This window comes from Xiphias gladius, chromosome 2, assembly GCF_016859285.1.
Source record: "Xiphias gladius isolate SHS-SW01 ecotype Sanya breed wild chromosome 2, ASM1685928v1, whole genome shotgun sequence".
Classification (NCBI taxonomy): domain Eukaryota; kingdom Metazoa; phylum Chordata; class Actinopteri; order Istiophoriformes; family Xiphiidae; genus Xiphias; species Xiphias gladius.
Window position 1 is genome coordinate 5,345,720 of NC_053401.1, and position 23,053 is coordinate 5,368,772.

At 40.8% G+C, this 23,053-nt stretch overlaps 1 protein-coding gene across 2 annotated transcripts in view; it reads right to left on the bottom strand.

Moving 5' to 3' along the window:
- Nucleotides 1-3,632: 3,632 nt before the first annotated feature.
- pawr (PRKC, apoptosis, WT1, regulator) overlaps nt 3,633-23,053 on the bottom strand; it is a 67,160-nt gene continuing 47,739 nt past the window's right edge. For both annotated transcript variants that reach the window (XM_040149316.1, XM_040149306.1), the window contains 4 exons: nt 18,750-18,784; nt 13,692-13,818; nt 9,148-9,252; nt 3,633-5,124 (listed from right to left, as the gene is read on the bottom strand). In XM_040149316.1, the coding sequence (XP_040005250.1) occupies nt 5,038-5,124; nt 9,148-9,252; nt 13,692-13,818; nt 18,750-18,784 (354 nt within the window). In that variant the 3' untranslated portion in view covers nt 3,633-5,037. The remainder of the gene's footprint in view (nt 5,125-9,147; nt 9,253-13,691; nt 13,819-18,749; nt 18,785-23,053) is intronic.

Consider the following 23,053-nt stretch of genomic DNA (forward strand, 5'->3'; position numbering starts at 1 on the left):
GCTAGCGACTGGCTAGCGCGCCACGTAAATGTGCACGCACGATTGTTTCTACGAATGCAGAAAGGAAATGTAATTGCAAAGTTTGCGGACTTTTACCAGGTCTGGCTTAGCAACGGGGCAAACTGGGCAACTGCCCCAGGGCCCCTTGACCTTTCCGGGCCCTGGGGACGCTACATTTTGTGGAAACAGGATTGTTTCTTCAACTTTCATGGTGCATTCTTCAAAATAAAATTCCTAATAAATTTGTATTAAGCCGAAATTAATTGTGGCTAATCTAGCCATGATTATTAGCTGGAGTCTGGAGGGAGGATCCACCATACTGCCCATGGATAACAAATACCAACTAAAAGCATATTAGATATCACCCTCAAACAGAGGTTATCTGACTTATTAGTGTAGTACTATTCCACGTCCCTGAGGACACTTGGGAAGAGAGACTTTCAGGTGAAGTTAAAGGGGAAATGTTTGTCTTTTTTTAATTCCAAATGCAGAGAAAAGTCAAGAACCCCTGTATAGTCTGTCAGCTGGAAGTGCTTTGTGTTTACTCTCCAGCCTGCGGAGCTTCCTCATGAATATTGTATTCCAAATCAAAGTGTGTTTCAGGATAATTACATTCAGAATATTTTTGACTGTGACAGTTTACTCGAAGAGCTTTGAACGTGTGGTTTTAATTTATTCTACTCTAAAAAGATTAAGCTACGTTATTTAAGCCAACTGGAAAGAAATGCGCTCGACAAAATAGACAGAACCGAGTCCAGAGTTTCGAGGACAGAAGATGAAACAAAGACACAGAAGTCAAGCCAACTGAAACACAAACCGACGGGCCAAAGGACAGAGCGGAATGTGGGTTTGTAGTGCCGTCTCCGACAGATCTCTTTTTTTAGGATAATGGGCTATGAGGGGCGGAGGGGGTAGACAGAAGTCATTTTGGCGAGAGAATGATTTAGGTGATAGCTGCGCTGATAAAAGGGGCCAGATCGAATGGGTAGAAAATGTTCGGATATGCTTTTATAGCAGCTGATAACATAATAGTTGCTGGTCAAAGTCGTAATCACTTGTCAAAATATATAAAAGCTCCTCTAAATTATTTGAAAATGGAATATAGCTTTTTAATATTTTCATTCCTGGTTGATATTATATAGCATTATTGGCATAGTATTATAATTTTACATTTATTGGCATTATTATTATCATTTATTAGATTTTTTGGTCACTTTAAAAAAATATTTTACAACATTTTGATAATCGCCGTCTTGCTGCCTCTTGTCGCCAAAGCCCTCTGCATCCCTTGTGGTGACTCCTTGAAAACGATTTAATATTTCCATCTAAAACTCTAAAACTTCCTTCTAAAAATGAGTTAGATCAAATGTCATGCCTTTAGACAGCCATTAGTTGATTCCTCTCTGTGAACTGCGTTGGTGTCCCATTGACTTTTCCAGGGTATTTCAACAAAGGGCAGCTCGACGTGTGGTCCAGGTGTTGAGAGAAGGGCACGCGAGCCATGTAAAGTCTTGTTATTTGCAATTTTTCCAGCTCCAACGTGGTGCTGCTTGTCCTCCAGAGAATGAATGGGGACGCAGTGTGAACTTCAAAAAGCCCTTTCACGGTGGCGCAACAAAGAAACCTCACCGACTTGAAAGAGACCAGTAAGACATTGTGCCTTCTGCTGGAAGTGCAGCGTGACATTAGTTAGTCACAGTTTCCCAACACCAAGGACACCTCGAATCGAATACCGGCTTAAAAGTGTCACCTCAGACATCACTTAGTTTTGAGATAATGAGGTATAAAAGATGCAAGGGTAGGCACAAGTCCTTTTCAGGCAGGTGGTTGAGAAAGTGGGCTGCTGCGTTGAAGTAGACCAGGAAGAAGGGGCAGAGGAAATTATACAAATATGTCCAGTATCATTCTCTCCACCCGCTCTCACTCTCTCTGGCACCCTGACCCCCTGCCATCCTCTGTGTGGATCGGTGCTTCCGTGCACCAGAGACCGTGGAGATGGAGGAGATTGGCTAAAGAACCGCGGGCATGAAGCCAGCTGATAATGGAATATGGCTGGTTTTTCTTCAAGAACAAGATAAGGCCTGCTTCTCATCTCAGCCTCGCAGGATCAAACGCACTTTGTGGAAGAGGTTATGTCTATTCACAGCTGTACATAATAGCAAACCAGATTGGACACACGCGCATCATTATCAGCCATGTTACAAGGATAACAGTTTTTATTTGAAAATAAATGCAAGAAAACGCTGACGTAAAATAAAATGGCATCCAGTTAAATCCTTCGCAGCTCTCACAAAGGTTGATCACACTTTATAAACCTTTTCTCTTCTAAAGTTAGGCATCAGAACACCCATGATATCATATAGCAGGTATGCAGGTAACATCAGCATATGCAGAAGTCTGGTTACGTCCTCCCCTCTGGCCATAAATGATTTTTAATTTTGTTGGCTTTTACTTTTTAAGAATAACCCTTTATCGCATCCAACATTGTTTTGCCCCATTTCTTGTAGCTGTAACAGATTTGTTTCGCCAGTAAGTGACAACGAGGAGGGTTGCGCCACATCGAAAAGTGACACGAACACATACCCTCTACAGGATATCATACTCATCAGGAGCCCAGATGTGCGCAGGCAGCAATAAACAACTAAAAAGGATTCATACGAGCAGCAGTTCTGTTTGTCGACTTTGTAGCCATGATTTTGAGGGGCCAAGGTCATGGGTTGAGGTCATCCCATTGCGAAAAAAAAACCAAAACAAGTCTCTAAAAGTGTTAGGATTTTTCATATATGGTTTATTGAGTTAGAAATTCATTTATATTTTCTGTTGTATTTGAAACGCTTTTTAATGAACTAACAACTGCTTACAAACTCATTTAACTAAAACTAAAAACTAAAAAAATAACCGTCTCAAAACTTTGTCTCTCAGTGCTGTGGCACTAGATTGTTCTTTTCAGGAAACTTCTCAGGAAACTAATAGGAAATTATATCCCCGTAAATTAAAACATTAGTTTTATTTCCCAGCATGAATTGGCAGCTTTCAAATGCTCTTTCATAACTGTGATTCAACCTTCACAAAGATCGTTGCTGACAAACGATGTTCACATGCAGCGAAAAGCAATAATTTACTGAGTGATGATAAGACAGAAATGATTCTGATCATTTCTAATCTTTAGAGTAGAGGCAGATATGAATAGTCGTTACCCTCGGTGACTGCTCCAAACGACAAACGCTACAACTTTCCATAAAAATGCTAATAGGGATTACGGGAAGAGAGCCTCCAGCACTTTCGTTCAACTCAACGAAGCCATTATCTGGAAATTTGGTTGACATCAGTCCTGATATGGTGGGTAATATGGATGCGTCCCTCCTCACTCTGTCACTAGGTGGGGGGAATTAGTGTGTTTCAGTAGTATAACAGAGGTTCTGTCGGGTGAGTGGAGGTTTCATGTCCCAGTTGCAGTCAGGTTGGTGATTGGCACATTGAATCATCATGTGCGTGCGTGTGTGTGTGTGTGCGCTGAACACTGGGTGCAGGAACTGAGCCCCCCCCCCCCCCCAACCGTCACATTGCATTACTGACTCAGTGTCCTGGTATCATCACATCAAAGTAGTCTTAATGATCACAAGCGACTCAGCTGAGGAGAGAAATAATCAAACTTTTATTATATGACTTAATCTTCTGTACATGCATAATGTAATGGAAAGACAGTTGGGTCTGTGATGTTCTGTCTGCGAGGGGTTGCTCTGTACCCCCAAAATATGGGAGTTTATGTGGAAGCAGAGTTGTCTATGGACTGTTTAAAACCTATAGATTATTTGCCAGAGTGCGGAAGCTCACTGAACAGCTCTTCGGTGGAATAAAATGATCTAAATACAGAAAAGTAAAATGCCTCTACCAGCCAAACCTGTTCCCTTGAGTAAACAAAAGAGATGCATTTCAAATAGTATGTTCCTTCAGTTCATTTGGTTATCATACAAAAAAAATGCACTGTAGCTCACTCCACACATCTTAGATGCTATAAACAGAGCAGCTAAACTATCATAACTTGTAAACAAGAGCAAAATGCTTTTTAAAAAAAGAATCCACATATATACTAGACAAGGGGTTTCACCTTAAAACATTTCATCCCTCACACGTATAATACTCAGATGCTAATATTAAAATGCGTAAAGCATATTACTGATATAAAGTCTTGCTTGTGCCAACTTTATCATTTAAATCTGAAATATTTCAAATATGATTTTCTTCATTCAGGTTTGTAGATGTCCCAGTGGGATTCAAATGTACACAGAAATTATTGGAAGATGGTAAATCTGGCACTAAGGTTCATTAAAAAAAGCACCAGGCTTGAACTATTTTTTTCTTTTTCTTTTTTTTTTTTAAAGAATTAACAAAAAAAAAATCTCACATGCACTGCAAGGCGCTATGTCCACTTTGGATGATGGTACTGTAGCAGTAATTATGTTGAATTTGGTCTAAGTGTTACTAGACAGCAGCTCTGCACTGTCCTCAGACACAATTCAAACACTGCAACCCTGGAGATCTTATTCAATTTACCTGGGAGACTGCTGTGTGCACAGATATTGAAAAGTCTAAACTGAGACTGCTTTTTTAGCCTCTAAACAAGTTTGAAAAGACTTTGTGTGCGCTTGTTTTTGCAGCACATACATTCATTTGACTTTTGCTTTTAAGACCTTATCAAAAATCAAAATAATGAACAGATCGAAATGGCCTATATACAATACATTTACATTAAATATGTATACGATGACAGACAACTCCCATAGGACTGTCAGGACAGGAGAACGTTAGCCCCTAGTTATTAGCTTTCACAACTAATTGAAGAAATCCTCCTCGGGGATATATTTTAAGACTGTGAGGCTCTGAGGAAGACTACTTTACAGTTTCACAGACAGAGAGACAGAATCAAACAGATAAAAGGCCATGATGGTGGACTTGATCCGGGGCAGGAGGTTGGGAGAAGGGAGAGAACACAGAGGCTGGGTTGTTTGTGTTTGGCCCGGGCCGTACACAGCGGTTCTACCTCGTCAGCTGACCCACCACCTTCAGCAGAGTCTTGTTCTCCTGTTTGAGTTGCTCATTCTCATCTTCAATGTCATCCAGGTCCTGCAAGAGGGCAAAACAAACATCTCGGGGGTTATCACTTTCTGGAAGAATTTAATTGCGTGAATATTCAAGACACTTCTATACCTTTGAGGGGCCTGGTCAGGTTGTGAAGTATTAGTCTGAGAGTTAAAGCAGGCATTACTTGCTGCCAGCTTTCCCCCTCTAGCCCGGCTGCCTTGAGAGCCACAAATTAGACGTTAACAGCTTCAATTAGTAGCAAATGAGAAAGGCTCCGAGTTGCAAAAGCGCTGTCTCATTAAAGTGGCACCCCTCATTTTCGGTTTCTTCCATCACTGGTCATGATTGCATGGGTGTTTGGATTAAACTTCATCGCACTCTGAGGAAAGTCAAAGTAAGGAGGTCACGGGTTTCTACACAGACTGTTGTCTTTGCTGCAGAGCAAGAGTGATAACAATGAATGTTTCAGATCAGCATTGGCTTTATCTACAAAATGAACTCTCGTATGTTTCTTTAAAGGGTCTCTATTTTTATAAGAGCAGTGTGAAAAAAAATGTGATAATGTGAAAGGGGTTGAAGCTACAGAGAATTATCACCCAAATCTGCAGGTCAGCTCGGCTTAGCGGAGCTTTATAGCGAGTTTAAGCTCATTGTTTAGCCGTCTGGCCCACAATTTTTGTTTTTCGACTCACTCTTACCTACTCATAAATTCGTTTTAAGTCACGGCAGGCATCTACTTTAAGTAAAAAAGCTCAGTACCTGCTCAGTACCAAATGACAGAGAGACACAGTTAGCGGCTGGTAAACATAGTGGATCATATAGCAGCTAAAGAGTCAGGTGAAGAATGCATTTCCCTCAGGAGTTGGTGGTGACCAGAACCAGAGCTAAAAGAAACCGAATACTGGCCTTATATTCGCCAGAGGGCCAGAAAACACGACGACCAACCCAATTGCTCCATATCTGTTAGTTGTGTAAATAACTGCTTGCTAACAAGTTTGCCATATCAACATTAATATTAACAACTTGTTTCTGTTGCCCCAAAGTGGCCAAAAAAAACCCCCCAAAAAACAAAACAAAAAACAAAAAGGTAATTCATACAGGTATAACCTTTGAAAATTCTAAATGTACAACTTGCTGTGTCATTAGATGGAGGATTGCATCAACATGTATGGCACAGCTGCACGTGCTTTCAAGTCTTTACAATACAGGATTTCTCTCTTCAAAGCATATCAAGAGGGAAGACACAGCTCCAGTAGCTGAGCTTTATCTTTTCTTTCTCTCCCAAATAAACTTCTACAGTGACTGAGGGTTCAATCATTCTCTGCAGAGATGCCAGACTGGATCAGCTGTTATCTCCTGCTTTCCCATCAGGCCTCGCGGAAGCCTCTCACAGGGACATTTCTGATGGCTATCAACAAGTTGACCGTCCTTACATAAAATCGTTCTCTTATGACCAGCTTTTTGTCCACGTGACGCTATCAGCATGATGCCTCCGGCAATATTGCATTCTGTGTTTGTAGATTGATTGTTGAGTGTGTATCATAATGACAAAAGTTTCCAGATAATAACCAAACAACATTCATTCGACTTGTTGCTGAAAACACATCACTGAGCATTGTAATTTTTGGCAGAGCTTGATCTCTTGTTTAGATGTGATTGGCTCTGCAGGGGAGAGCTAAGATCTGTTTTCTCTGAATATCCGAGACATCAAAGTCTTTCAGATCTATCCCCACCCGCCGTGTTTTCCTTCAGAGATGCCAAAAAAACAGTATTTTACCACCAGTCTCGGTGACCCAGAAAACACGGGCTAAGGCTGCGATTTGAGGAGGCCCTGTTGACAGCCTGGGGTGAAAAGGGGATGAGGGTTCAGAGGATTCAGGGAGGTTTCACTCCAGCTGGTGATTATCAAGAGACATCAGCTAACCTGAGCGTCCCCTGACCTCTCAACCCTGACCATAGTGTGAAGACAAAACAGGACCCAGACCAGTGAGGCCAAACCAAACTTAAAAACACACATGACCCCTGCCAGTGGGTTCATGACAGTGTAAAACACTCAGAGTCTGATGGCTACAAGGTTCCTCAAAAGCACTTGTGATTATAATCATGAAGTAACGCAGTTTATCACCACTCCTGTAGGCATTACCATTGTCTTAACTGATTTTCCGGATGGAGGACTTGGGATTTCTCCTCTTCAGAGATACATTTTTTCTTGCCACAGCAGAGCCAACTGCCTTGGTTTTCAACCAAGTTTTGTACTCAACGTTTGACTAAACTGAACTTTGACCCTACATATGCTGACCTCCATGTCCAATAGCATTCTGGCATTAACATGAGGCAGAAGTTACGGCAGCACCAATTACAATATCCTTGTCCCATTTCCATACTACATACTGATTCTAAGCCGTTTTTTTGTTTGTAGTGTTTTCACACTGGCAAAGTGATTGGAAAAGCTAAAGCGGATTTGTCACTTGAACACTAAAATTCATCAAATGTACCTGCATCATAAGTTCAGACTGTGTACACCCAGATTGAACAATTAAATACATTTAAATGAAGTAAGTATATAAATTATAGGAAAATAATTTAAATCAGATTAACTACCGACCTTAGTTTGCTGAAAATTGGCTGTACTATTAAGTCTGCTTTATGAGAGATAGTAGAAGGTATAAAATCTTTGATATAAAATATCATGGCAGGTTAGAATTCTAAATTATGGAGGCAGAGAGCAGACATGACCTTTACCAGTAGTTCAAGGCTTATAATCAACACTGCATAAACAGTTCTGTCCGTTTAAATGAGTTGGAACTCCGACAATCATGCGCAAAACATTGCCTACAGACTAAAAATTCAGTCGCAATAATTAATTGTATAACAACAATGGGAGTGTGGAAACAGTGGAAACATTGAAGTATGACCTTTGGAGTACAGTGGTGAAACACATCAGTCCACAGTTGAAGAATAATTTGGCTCGATTGTTGATTAATTCATTGATAAAGATTCATCTGTAATCAACAAGCTCAACACACTCATGCGGAGTTAATTTCAAAACTCATATTTTTGGAGGAAACTGAATTGTGAAATAAAGCCATTCTTCTAAATGGAGGCTGATAGTAATCATTTTCTTAAACCAGAGGTAGACTGACAATACCGCACTGATTGGCTGAAGATGGCGGGGCTGTAATTTCGTCATTTAATTTGGCCTGTGTCTCTACTTTACTGATGTGAAATGACAAAAGGGAGTATGATGGTAAAATTCGCTTTGAAAGTTTTAACTGGAGAGTTTTAGAACTCTGAAGGCAGAACTCAGACTACTGTTAACTTGTACTCAGTCTTCATATTTCGTGAGGGTAAATTAAAACGCAGAGTGATAGATTTAACCTTGGTGAGTTACATCAAAATATATAAAAAGAAAGAAACTGGGTGTTTAAAAGTTGAAGACGGTATTTCTGGTGCTTTCAGCTGCCACTGCACAATTTATTTCTTATTGATCTCTTTGTTTTTGCCATTGTTCTATAAAACTATTTGTCCAAACCCTCTAAGATGAGGACCACAACAGGACTGCAGTTCCTTAAGTGTTTGTCCAATATGAATGAAAATACCCTCAAATTTAAGATGACAAAAACTCAAAAATAGTCTTTCTCAATTTCTTGACACGTACAATCACGTTGTCATTCACCAGGCAGCAAATTTGCTTTTGGTGGGCTAATCAATAAGACATAAATGTCACCTTCTAGACTGTCCAGTAACTTTTGAGCTCAAATGTCACCAAACCACTGGTGAGTTTTTGTGTAGTGTTTAAGATGCACATTGCACTCACTGTGCCTGTAAGCAAAATATATATTGTTATAATTCAACATATGTGTAAAAAAATAAAGGTTTATTGATTTCCAAATCCTAATGGACTGCAAGAAAATCATTGTAGAAAAACACATAACTATTATTCACAACTCCACTAAAATGCCAGATGATGATTTACAACCCCCACAAGTCACCCACACATGAAAACACAAAAGATCGCTCAAAGTATCAGACATCAGAGCAGAACATGACGTAGGCTGGACTCACTCTGTTCAGCAAGTCAATTTCCTCCTTCAGCTTCCCGATGAGGTCGTCTTTGTCCTGGTGGGCCTTCAGCAACCTGGCGTTCTCCTGACGCTCTCTGGCCAGCTCCTACAGCAACACACACAAAAATTACCCACATGATTACGTGAACGATAAATCAACAGCAGACGAGATCGGGGCATGAAATTTGTATTTGGGTTCATACACATTGCTATGGGACTAAAACCTGCTCTGCAATAGCCTCCAAGTTTATGAGAAATGGTAATTGTCAGATCCAAAACACTTGCACTGGAGCATTGCTGCCTGCAAGGAAAAACTCAAAATTAACTTTTAAAAAGATTAAATACCTTGGCATTGGTTGGAGTCGGTATGGGTCGGCTGTTGCCCTAGGCAAAGCAGTTCAAGTATCTCGGGTCTTGTCATCTGCAATAATGTGGGCATTGTACCAGACTATTGGGAAGAGGAAGTGAAGCATGAAGGCTATGCTCTCGTTTTACCTGTTGATATATGTTCACACCCTCACCTATGGTCATGAGCTCTAGGTAGTGACTGAAAGAATCAGATCACAGATAAAAGCAGTTTTCTTCACGGCTGGGGTTCACCCCTAATGAGAGGGTAAAGGCTGGGGTGTTCTTGAAAATAATCTAGTTCGTATTAATTGTCATCTGACCACAGCTAAAGGCAAGTGTTTATACATGTTCTGAAAGGCCAGACTCGATGGCAGGGCAAAAAGCCCACTGTCATGGAGAGGAACGAATTGTACAAATGGAGATAGGAGATAGGACAGTCTCTCCTCAACATCGTTCATGTTGTTGCGCTCTGTTATATGCACAAAAAAATACAGAAGCAGTTGTGTCAAGCATTAAAGTTCAAATCCTGCCTACTCACACACAACCGCAAATCTGGCCAACCCCTGTGTAAAAGTTTGTCAGAGGCAGCTCTCCCAGTCCTAAAGTTAGAAAGGTATGTATGTCATATCAATGCTGTTTGATGATCCACCAAGGACCTTGTTTGATGGATACAAGTGCTTTAAGGAGCTTGGGCATCTGAAAGTAGCTCATAGTAGAATTGCTGTTCCATCGTATTAAGAGGACCCAGTTAAGGCGGTTTGGCCATCTGATTAGGAGGCCTCCTGAACACCTGAACGTGGAGGTACAACCAGCTGGGAAGAATAGAATATGCCGGAAGGATTATATAATATATCCCCATCTGGCTTGGAAGGCTTTGAGATTACCCAGGAGAGGATGGAAGAAGCAGTACACTGAAGGGTGTTTTGGCTACTTTGCTAAGCCTGCTACCAACTGGACCCCAACTCTGATAAGCGGCAGAAATGGAAAAAGGCGCATGGAAAAGGGTTGAATATTGGTCTGTAGGCCAACTTAACTTCTGCCACAATTAGGATATTTATTCATCAGAAAACCTCTAAACATTTCAAGTGCAATCGGCCCATTTCAAGTGAATGTTAAGCGAATTTATCTCAACTGCTGTGCAGCTAAACTACGACAGCAAACAGCTGAATTCAACAGTTGAGAATATTCAGGCCTGTGTACTGATCTGTTGCCACGCTGAGCTACATCTTAAAAGACGACTTTATTGAAAGCACATTTTCCTTCCAAAAACATCTGGTTTTAAAAGACTCCGTCAATAAAAAGTATTCACTTTTTATGACGTGACACTTATTCAGTGTAATCTAATTCAATGTTCTTCAAAATAACCAATCTGCAATAACAAATCAACGCAGACTGTCAGTAACCGATGCATAAATAGTTATTCTGATATAGGACTTTCGTATTTCTTTTGAATGGTACTTGGGTAAAAGCCAAAGAGTTCCTGTCCGCCTCCTCATAATTACATTGAAATAAACGGATAGTTTTCCCTACTGAGAGAGACAGAGAAATCGTGTGTACGCGATAAACACGGGAGGTTAACGTGCACAAATGTTTAAGCTGCCGTTTGTCTTTGGAAATGAAGATCAGATTAGGATTTTTATTTTTCTTAGTTTCACTTTCTTACTGTTGCAGATAAACATGAAATTGTTTCCAAAGAGACCAACTGGACAATTGCAGTAGAAGGCACAAAGCATAAAGTAGCCAATAAAAATATGCTCAGCAGTGTTCCACCACTATTCATCCTAACTTTTAAAGGTAATATAGGTATCTGCAGCTTTGAAGTCTTATAGAATTCCATCTCGAAGACACCTGAACAAACATCTCTTGCACTCCTTTCACACCAATACATTAATGCAGATTAAATCTCTGACCTGGCCCCATGACTCTCTTCCCAACCTGAGTTGAGGTTGGATACTATTTGGCTTTAGAGAGCCTTGAGTCCCAGAGATTTACCTGCCAGCAGAAACAGACCTGAATCGTACACACCTCCCCCTGTATGAAAGTGAAATAAACAATGAGCACAAAATAAGTGTTTGAAATATGATTTCAAAAATATGATTTCATCTGACCCGGAGAAACACCTCTCACTGAAGCCACTGAGGTCACATCGCTACTTACTTTAAAAACCTTTTTTCGAAAGCCACCCAAGTGACATTTGATTCCGATTTGAGTTTCTACAGTGGCAGCAGTGAGAGGTTGAGTGTCTGATGGGAGCGGTGTAGGAGGAGAAGACATATCTGCAATGTAAAAGGTCATCTCTTCAACAACGCTGAGGAGAATTTCTGCCAGTGCTGAGCCGCAGTTTCCAGCCAGAAAATCAGGACCTGGGCTGCTGCTCAAAGGACTAAAAGGGGAAATGAATCTTAACAAGGTGCTGCTGATAGAAGTTGGCTAAAACAGTTTTGGATGGATCTTTATAAAACTCAGGGAGCAGTGAAAAGTTGATAGGATCTCGATCAAAAAGTTGATGCTAACCTCTGTGATTTTACATTTCCACGGTGAGGTCAATTTAGCTTTAGTTACACCGGGGGAAGTAGAAGAAGGAAAACCCACAGCTTAGGATTTGCTCTTTCTGACTGATACTCCATCAGAATTCATGTATCCATTTTCCAGGCTGTAACTCGAGTAATAATGAGTAAAAGCCACAAGAGAGCACATTAGAAGAAGAAATCATCGATGTTTAGGCAGTAGCTACCACTGAGGACACTGAGGTAAGGTCTTAAGTATTGTTTCTTACATGGTGATTTCTTAAGGCTGACTCATATTTAGTCTATATTCTTAAATTTGACTGTTTTATTCAAAAAATAAAATAATAATAATAAAAGAAGAAAATTTGTATTTCTCCATTGGGAAGATATCATGGCAATCTGGAAAAGGTTTTGAAACATCATTTACATTGTGTAAAATTTACAAAATTGTGTAGATTAAGTTGACAGAACATATAATTGAACAGTTAAATTCATTTATAAAAGGGGGGGGGCGGGGGTCGAAGAAGCTTTGACAGACTTTTTGGGTGGTGTATTTTTCAGGAAGGGGGGATGGTTATGGGGAATTTGGACTACAGCCTACTGTATGTCCCCATGTCATTCCCTACCTGACCAAAAAAAATAACTATTTGCCCATTTTCTATCTAGTTTTTAACTAAGGAGAGGAACTAAATCTAAAAGAAAAAGAAAAAACTCAAAAAGAAGCAGAAGGAGGATGAATGAAAACAAAAACTGAACAGAATCTAAAACATAACTTTATTTGGTCCTCATTTCCTTGTGGTCACAGACCAAATTTAAAGTAGCTGCAGGAAGAGTAACTGTTGGCAAGATGTTCCATTAAGACTTTTGAGTCCTGCTCCATATGTTGTCGCATTTCCAAGAACAACAGGCACTGACCTTTTCACAGCAGGGAGGCTGAGATAAAACCTGCCAACGTGTATTCTGACTCATCTGGATATGATGAGAGGAACCACTCCAGTCTCGGAGCAGATGTCTACCTTTACTAACCTTTTTATCAGCAAAAATGAAAATCTGTATGTTTTAAAGGCTGATATTAACTTACCCTTAACCTTTATTTGGTACACACATAGTAGACAACGAACTCGTGTGAGTTATATAACGATAGACGCGCCATTAAGGGACTGGTTTGACATTTTGGGAAATTCCTCACTGTCTTGCCGAGAGTTGGATGAGAAGATCAATTCTACTCTCAGGTCTGCGTGTTAAGTACGGAGCTGGAACCAGGAGGCGGTTAGCTTAGCCTAGCATAAAGAGAGGAAGTAAGGGTAAACAGTTGGCATGGCTCAAAATAAAAAAAAAAAAAAAAGCCCACTGGCACCGCTAAAGCACCGTGATTAACACATTATATCTCGCCACAGGTCTAAACTCAAACTCCAAACATTTCGGTTTGAGCACAATTAAACTAACAAGATGTAACATGTAAATACATGAGCTTTAGGGGTGATAGTAGGTCAAGCTAATCGCTATGAGAACTGTATTGTACTTCTCATCCAACTCTTGGCAAGAAAGTCGATAACCGTATTTCCCTAAATGCCAAACTATTCCTTTAATACATGAAGCAAGCTGGCTTGTGTTTGTGGAAGAGGTTCACATTTTATTACTGGCCACTGTAACCCAGCAGTAATATGAACAGCAGAGTCCCTAGACGTACCCTCTCCAGCTCCTCCATCCTTTTCTCCAGACTTCCCTGTGCTGCAGCTCCTCCATCTCTGCCATGACGGTTGTGTCGTTGCCTACTATTCCCACCCACCTCCTCCTCAGATCCCGGTCCTGCAGAGCTGTTGCAAACACACACAAACACAATACTTTTACACCTTGTACAACTATTGCTTTTTTTTTTTTTTCAACACTTCAAATTCTTCACAAAAAAATAATGTTGGGGTGACATTTATGTTCTATTTCCACGATTGAAAGTGTCCTGTACTGTATTCACTCTGAGCCTGTTTGAAGGTATTAATCATACGCACATTATTAAACCTCAATGGGAAGACACATCTATCATCAAAAGAACAGGTGGGACTATCTTCTGCGTGCTTTCCCTTTCAATTAGGCATGGGTTATTAACACCCCTCTGCCTTTTGATCCATTCATGGAGAAAAGCCTGTCAAGGATTTGCAACTACGAGCAAAAAAGATTCTGATGAAGAAATATTCAACGTATTACAACTTCAAAAAGGCTCAAGGACGGCAGTGCCAACTTTTGCGCCACTGTTCGTAAGCTGGTGAGGAAAGAAAATGTTTTTAAAGGTTTTTGTATGCAGCTCAAGCACAACATTAACCTTATCTCCTATTCACTTCCTTGCTGCTTAGATTCTGGGGCAGCTGGGAAGGAATATGCATGTGCAGTTTATTTTCTTACTGATCTTATTTCAATAATTATTGACGTGGAAACTTGGAACGAGTTGCTGGCTCTGTACCCCCCGACTACAACAAATTGCACTCCCCTAGTAGTAGCAGATTGTGCCAGGTTTATAAAATCTCCCTCTGAATCAAATTTTTTTGGGGAGGCTGTGGGCTCCACTGAATTGTCTGAAGGAGGCTGTCAGCATTTTTCTACAGCTGAAACCGACAGGAAAGCTGCTGGCAAGACAAAGGACAAATATAACTCCTTTGTACCATCTGCTGTCTTTTCAGGATCTGCCAAATATGATGCTCCCATTATTAGAATACTTTACCAAGTACTTTTAACTATGTGATTGGAGAGGCAGTAGTAGGCAGTATGGAAATGAACTGTCACAACATTCTTAGTTTTGACTGGATAGCTGAGTGTGACAGGAAACACAGGGACAAAGAGAAGGAATATGTGATGCAACAGAGGTCCCCAGCTCAACGTGGGGACAGCATGCGTCCTGACCACTAGGATACTAGGACGCTCTGATTAAATAACCAGATGGGAATGTTTTTCTTGGATAATCTAGTGATTTTAAATTAATGCAAAAATCCAGTAAATTTCACGTTTTCAGACTACTCCTCGACACCCAAAGCCAGCACTTAAATTAGCACCTACCGCTCATTTTTCAGTTCTAAGGCCCTGAAAACGTACTTTTGGAATTAGCTTCTCAATGTGACTGATCAGATCCTACATTAACACACCATTTTCTGCCAAAGGTATAACATTCTGGTTATTCTGATTAAGACATTTCTGTAATCTCTGTTTATGCAAACTTTTTTCTGCTCGTCTCACCGGTTTGAAGAGGCAAACTTTGTTTGTTGTTTTTTTGAATCCCTTTGACTCCTGATTTATATTTATTAGGGGACAGATTTCAAATACCAAATATATCAAAATGTGCATTTTCATTTTCACTATACCCCAATTAGCATGACTTTATACAGTACAAGGATTTAGGAATAACGGGTAACTAGACACGATCCCTGATGTTGTTAAAATAGGGTTAAAGTCGTGACTCCTCTCTATTTAATTCAGTTCAACCATTCTTGTTTTTCTCTGTCTTCGCTACTGTGTCTTTTCTCATACACATGCAGAGGCAGTATTTTTCTGTACCCTGACATTTACAGAACCAACACCGTATTTTCGCTCATTCTTACAGAGAGCCAAACACGGCAGCAGACATCGCTTTTGATCAAGAAGGAGTCCTTGAAACGCTCTCCTAGGTGCTTGCCCACGCACAGAAAAAGTGCATTTCATTTGTCTCTCTCATTGTGGCTCTTCAAGGCTACTCATCCTTTATCAGCATGAGCACACACACAAGCACACATGCAAAATGCTCGTGCATGCAAACACACATCTATACAGCGTGACACTGAATATACCCCTTCACTATGTTTCCCTAAAGAGAGCCAAAAACAAAACAATGACGTGCCTTGTGTGTTGTGTGTGTCCACATCCATGCACGCCCTCTTGTTTCAAGAAATACCCCCATCGTCGCACCCGCACACACACACAACACACACATGGGTACTCTAGGGTACTCAGCGGGTGATGAAGCCAAGGCTAAACATCCATGGCCTCGATGCTAAATATCACACTACAGCCCATTAGCACCCTGCAGGATGAGCTCTGGGGGAGGGAGTCTGGGCCAATCATGCACTCTTGGGAGCCTCAGCAGGTGGTAAGGAGAGAGCACAGACATGAGAGCCAATAACGGCAGCAGCCACAGGTACAACAACATCTCTCACAATCCTCAAGTGTCAATGTGGAATAAGTCAAAACTACATTGGAAACCACAACACACAGTACTCAACAATCTGATTATCACCCCGCCTAGCCCTGTCACACATGCCACTCCTCCAACTAGAAAGAAAACATCAAGAAAAACTCCATTCAGAGTCATTCTGAGCTGGTAGTTTAACAATGTGAATTGTAATATCGCTCTGTCCCTTTGCACAAAATGACCATAATTTATGGGTGGGGGCTTTCTGGCTCTAGCTGGTCCACGCCAGTCACTCCTTCTTTATCTCAATGGCTGCTGAGATTTCAGGCCCGCTAAATAGGCAGAGCTGGCTCGGCTGTCACTACAGACTGCCAAGCACCCCGCACTATCCAAGATCGGCTAAGTACGCACTTTCAAATGTTGGGGTGCAAGCTAATAAGCCACATAATGTTTTTTTTTAGATGCAGCATAGCAAGTGTCAGCTCGCCACAGTATTTGCTCAGGGTCACCGACATCAGCATTGAAAGCATTTGTTGTGCCTTGCCACGCAGGATGTTTTTATGTTTCTGAATAACATACTGTATATAGATAAAACTTCTAAAGTGAGGTGTGCTAATGAACTGCTAGCTCAAGACCGTGGCACCAACTCACCTGGGTCACTTTGTACTCTGTGGAGGTGTGGACAGTTCCGAGTGAAATGGGTGGTAACGTGTCGTAGAGAAAGTAAACATTGCTGCGACATTCAGCCTCTGGTCTTAACACTGGACAAAATAAGTGATAAAAACAATATTTAATCCGCTCTGTAAAAACAGGTTGAGGATTGTGGAGGAAGACAAGAGTGTTTGCGTAATTTCCCAAATATGCTGATAGATAATACTGCTCCGTTTTTTTAAGATGCTACTGGTAGCATCTTAGAAGTCAAAGCAACTTACAGAGTGTTGGTGTTACACGTGCCAGTTGCAAGCGCACAGCTCATCATAATGACTGACAAGTGCTACAATTAGAACTTGACAAACTGAGGGGTAGGAGGGTGGGACTGAAAATATACTCTGTGCTTTAGGACAAAAGGCTAAATACTACTGCTTTTAGCACAGTAAAATCATTGTTCTAAGTAAAATTTCTACGCTTAGAAAACAGCCTTGTATCTTATTCCCACAGTTATTTCCAACCAAAATACCGTGCACGTTGGAGCGAGGGGCAGCAGCAAGTAGTGTGAACCACTTAGTGGTTGGGATATTATTGAAATAAAGTGCTGCTTGACAGATAATATGTATGCCGTATTTCCCAGAGGACCCAAACAACCTGTAAAATGTCTGGAGTTAATTTCCGTCGGGCATGTTCAATTGTCCAAAAGCCAGGCAATATTAAAATGCTAGATACTTGACTGGAATTAGGTGTGAGTTTCCCATATAGGATGAAACGTCATGTATCATGGTCTTTTTTTTTTTGGAGAGCGTGGCAGGGCAAACTGTGCAGAGGACTGGCTTTAATCTAGAGAGAAAGAATTGACAGCAATAGGAGAGGGTTGACAGAAAGGGAGTGTATTAAGTTGCTCTTGCAGCCATCTTGTGCTGCCCAGCCCACCTGGCGGGTTATCCGTTGCAGAACTGCAGAGCCTCCAATTGTGGCGAGGCCAGCTGATGAGAGCAGCAGCCATAATTACACGGCCAGATTGAATGTCAGCTGGTGAACTTGGCTGTTGGCGTTGACCACAACTTCTCAATTTGGTTGCAAATAACGCAAAATAAATACATGTTGGACACACACGGAGGTTCCCAGAGGAGTCCTCCGCTTGTAGTGTTGATCAGGCGTTGCAGGCTGCATTCTGAGAGTTAATTCAGTAAATAAGTTGAACAATTTCCTTTGATATACTTCATAATCATGTAAAATCAAGCATGCAAAAAGGAAAAAAAAAACAACATTCTTTTCAAGAGATCGGCCCCTAAGCAATTCCGATATATACAGTGTAAAGGAATACAAATTCTGACTATTGTTTTCACTCATTCTCGTACCAAATTGCAAGCAGATAAAAGAACCACAATGTTTTGTCTCTGCCAAAACTTCTACAGTAAATTGTATGAAACAAACAGAAAAAAAAAAAAATCTGTCCAGAAGAAGGTGTTGGTCCAAACATCAGCATTTTTGGAAGTTGTTTGAAAAAAAAAAAAGTTTGAAAAGTTTGAAAGCCCCTTATTAAATGCCAAAGCAATCTTGACTGAACTGAACCCCACATTTTAGACTGCAGACCTTCCAAAGCAAATGATTTACTTTAAACACTCCCTGCCAGCTACTGTAGCGAAGTGATGGTCTGATAAAACAGTCCAGGGTCAAGATGGTGTCCTGTCAACCACTCCAGAAACAGTCATCAAGCCTCATCCTCCTTGAACCATAAAAGCATGGAAAGAGCAGCTCTGAGAAAACATAATCAACTGTGACGGACCGCGAAGATGCCCTCGGACCATTTCAGGATAAATTTGCTCTCGTAATTAATGACTGCTGTTTCTCATCCCTGCCTGTGTTCCTTCTCTTGACATATTACTAGTGATGCTGAGGCAGATAACTCCACTCTTAGTGTCCGGATAATAAAATGAGTCTCACCTCTTGTGCCGGCTGCTCCCGCATCTCGGTGTATCCTGGGAAAAAAAAAAAAAAAGGAAGAAGAAGAGAAAAAGGAATGAAAAGGAATGCCTTCAGACAAAAATCAATAACTTAAGGGTCTAAACTACATCTCCAATGATCGTGAGATTTTAAATTTTCAGAGTAGTGCTGTTAGTTCTTCAATTTCAAATAGGCCGTTTCTTAAAATCAGCAGGCATCACAGAGATGTTTTAGGTATCATCGGTTGTGTTCATGGGCCTTGGGTTGTGCTGGTTCACCAAGGAGGCAAAAAACACAAAATTCCATATACCGGATAAGAGAAATTTATCAGGAGCAGCATTTATAGAAAGCCTTTAGGTTGTGTATGAACATTTGTGAACTGCAGCTGCTGAGCTGATATATAGATGAGCTTTGTTGCATTTAATAGCTCAGCCGGAACCCTGTAGCCCCGAGTTGTGAGAGGCAATCTTGTTTTTCCAAATGGGGTGCATGTTTATCTTCTTTTCCCATTATTGTATGATCTAAAGGTTGTTTAGATGTATACAGCAGTGATGCTTCAATAAAATCACCTTCGGTAAAACGGCGCTTCCCACGAAAAAATTAGGTGTGTGTCAAAGACGCTGTCAGATGAATAAGCATCTCCCCTTTCCTAAGGTCTTGTGCAATGAAGGGTCCCGGGTTTGATTGAGGAGCCTTGGCTCTGTTACAATCTATCAGTCAGAGCTCGGCTTTAGCGGATGAAGGCAAAACGTTGCGCCGGACTCTTAGCATGCGCCAGCCTCTCTGTCTCAGTGACACATCATCCATTACCTGTGGATGAAATCCTGGCCCTCATCTTTCCCTGGCTCAGGCCTGGAAAGATTGACTAAGACGGGGGACAGTAAGAGGGCGGTCTGCTGCGGCAGCAGGTCCGCATCTGCGCGTAAGGCCGGGTTCAAGCAACACTTGGATTTAAAAGCAATTGGATGAATCTTGTTTTAGAAACTGACATTTTCTAGGATTTCGTGTTATCCAGCAGCTTCCAAACCTGCACTGGAAAAGATGTTCTAGTAGTTTAATCTTTCTCCACAAACTGTCCTATCAGGAATCTAGTCTAAGGCAGATAGATGGTGCTACTTGACATCTGCGGTGTACTCCATTTTCAGACTGGGCCTGAAACTATTAAACTTAAAAAACAGTAGGAATTTTAACTTTAACTACTGAGTCTTTTTTTAGAGGCTTTTAGAAAATTAGGACCAGGCTGTGCACATTGGGGTTATAGAACGTATAGGATTACATATCAAGGACTAAGACAGATTCAGTAGGTCAGTGTCTCACATCTAGGGCTGCGACTAAAAATTACTTTAACCATGGAGTAATACTATTTTCTGGATAAAACAATTAATCTATAAATGTCACAAAATAGTGAAAAAAAGTCCATCGCAGTTTTCCAGGGTTTTTCAAATTGCACGTTTTGTCTTATTTGAGAATCTGGAATCACAATGACACATTCATAAAATAATGTTATGTCAACCACCAGATCTGCTTTTCAGATCCCTGTCCCGGAGTAAATAGTTAGATAAGGGGGGGGGGGGGGTACCAAATCAGTGATGTAATGAGAAGACAATAAAATAAGAAGAAAGTGTGAGGCCTCGGAGAAGCCGTTTTGGTTGAGATATGGTGCATATAGTTTTCAAAGCTGTTGTAAAACCAGGTTCCTCTTAAAAGTGCTTACAGTCAATACAGATCGCAGTATAGAAATTAAAAATGCGTTTACTCTCTTGATTTCACAGTCTAGTATAACTTATATAAACCAACAGATTCTTTGAATATATGACTGACCTGGAAAACCAGTCTGCTGGTGTTCTTCACAGAAAATAATTATTTGCTTTCACATTGGCACAGAAAATACAATAAGTCTGTTTTACAAGATCCTGCATGAGCCTAAGTTTCATATTCCAAGGCCACTGGCTGACAGACAAGGGTCAGTGGACTAGATTGATTGTATTCTGAGGTTAAAAAAAAAAGAAAAAAAAGAAGAAGGTTTGAAATATGAGTCAAAACAACAATGTAAGGGAAGGTCGCAGCGGTCAGCAGATGTTGTGAGGCTGTGCCAGTCATCATTTGCACATCATGATATGAGCGGTCAAACCAAAAGAGCAAAATGAGTGAAGAGTGAAATGCAAAATGTCTCCAAAAGTCACCACAGACCGGCCAGATGAGTCCCACTGTACAGGACTTGACTGTTGTAGGGCAAGAGATGCAACTAATCAAAGGAATGTCTATGAAGTTGTGCTCTGCTGACGTGGCAGCACAACATCACAGATCAAAGAAGCCTTAATGCTTACTGATTACACACAAAGTTCCTACCATCTTCTTTCCGCACTTTGATATTAACTGCTCATTACTGGCCCCAAGTGGGCTTATAATGGCCCCTTGGCCACTAGGCCTTCTTCGACGTTAAGTTGTGTTGACTTCACCTCGCCATGCTCCTAAATTCAGAAGCACTGCACCATAAATTTCAGATAATCCAACCTTGTCAGCTCTTAATTTTTTATCCTTGCTATTTACATAATGTTTTCCTTTTTCCTTTAATGTTTTACTGTGTTATTTTCATTTCTCTTTTTGGCCTAACACTGTTTTTAACCCTGTCTTTTTAAAGCACTTTGGGCTGAATCGTTGCATGAAAGGCACCATACAAATAAAGTTTTTATCGTGTTTGACCTGTTTTTAATCACTCGCACTTTGCCAGAATCCTGTGATCATTCATAATCTTGCCCGTTAGCCTAAGTACTGTCTAAGACAGTCAGTTACAGAGAGGCAGCATGTCCATCCTAATGCAGACAAATAAATGGAAATTGCTATTTATGTTTCAAACAGGGTTCTGATTACACACTTTTACTAAGAACTTTTTTCAAGTCTATCATCCACACAAACAATAGAAAAAAACAGTCTTTTCAAAAATGAAACCATATCGTGTTTACAGAAAACATTTGCCACATTACTACAGCGACTTTTGGCACCGTTTCACAGTGTGGACCTCCTGTCGGGGATATGAATCTGTGAGACAAGGTCAGTGGAATTCATGTTCGACTACTTCACCGCTCACAAAACAAGCCCCTGCAACTGTATTTATCATGCCTGAGCTGTGCTGACAGCTCTAACAAGCCCCACTGCAGAGCTGAGAGCTACTAAAAATACACGGACAAAAATACCAACACTGAAACAAGAGCTTTATCATTAAACCTCAGACAAATACAGCTTAATGTGCATTTCTGTATGTTGGTCTGCCCGTACCTCTCTGTGACACTCCACACCACTTTGAATATGTGACAAAACACATTCAAATGTCCTGCTTTTAAAGAAATGCCATTTTAGTCCATGAAAAGGTTATCTTTGGCATTCCCTCCACTTGCCAAGCAGCACAACGCTCCCACCATTTTTTTTTTCTTACAAAGCTGATAAAGATCACAATTTTATTGAAGGCAGATGAAGAGGGATGGTGTTCAAATAAGAATGCATGGTTGGCATTTGGAAGAAGCAGACATAAACCAGCATACCTAGATTACCGGTCCCAGGATCCTGGGATACGTATATTTACGTTAAAACATTTGCAGTATTTTTTCCATCGCTTATTGCCGCAATAAATTAATGACGTCTACGTGTTTGTCATGATAATTCCAGGTTAAAGCCGTGACTACTGCACCTTACTGCTCTATTTTTAGGACGAGATGCTTTGCAGTTCTCTCAGACACCATCTTAATTAAGATGCTAACCTCACCTAGCCGTCTGAGTCTTTACTGGCGGCTGAAGAAATAGATGTCAAAATGCCAAGCTGAAACATAAATTAAAGGCTGACGATGAAAAAAAAAAAGGACTTACCTGCAAACTACACTGTAAACACCTGCAGAAAGTTATGTTGACCTCTTGCCCTTTTTATGACCAGTGCACCTATTGCATGTGTGTTAATCAAAGGTATTGTTCCCTGTGTTTCCCGAAGATTCTTGAATGAACTTTTCTTGCGCAAGGGTGCAAGAAAAGTGCGTGTCCTAGAAAAAAACTCCAGGCTGCTTAATTTTCAACTGTGTCCCTGGTTTGCTGGGAAAAGCCTACGGTATTTTTGCTGGTGGCTATCCTGTCAAAGACAAATATTGGTGTGGTTTAGTTGGCTTATATAATAGTAATCCTTAAAATTTTGAATCAACAGAAGTGTGAATGTGATCAAATATTATTTCAGGCAACAAGATGAAGTTCAGCGTGCTGCTAGCACAATGGCGGCTGCTCCTGGTTGGAAATGCCACGGCTACGTGATGGGTACTGAACAT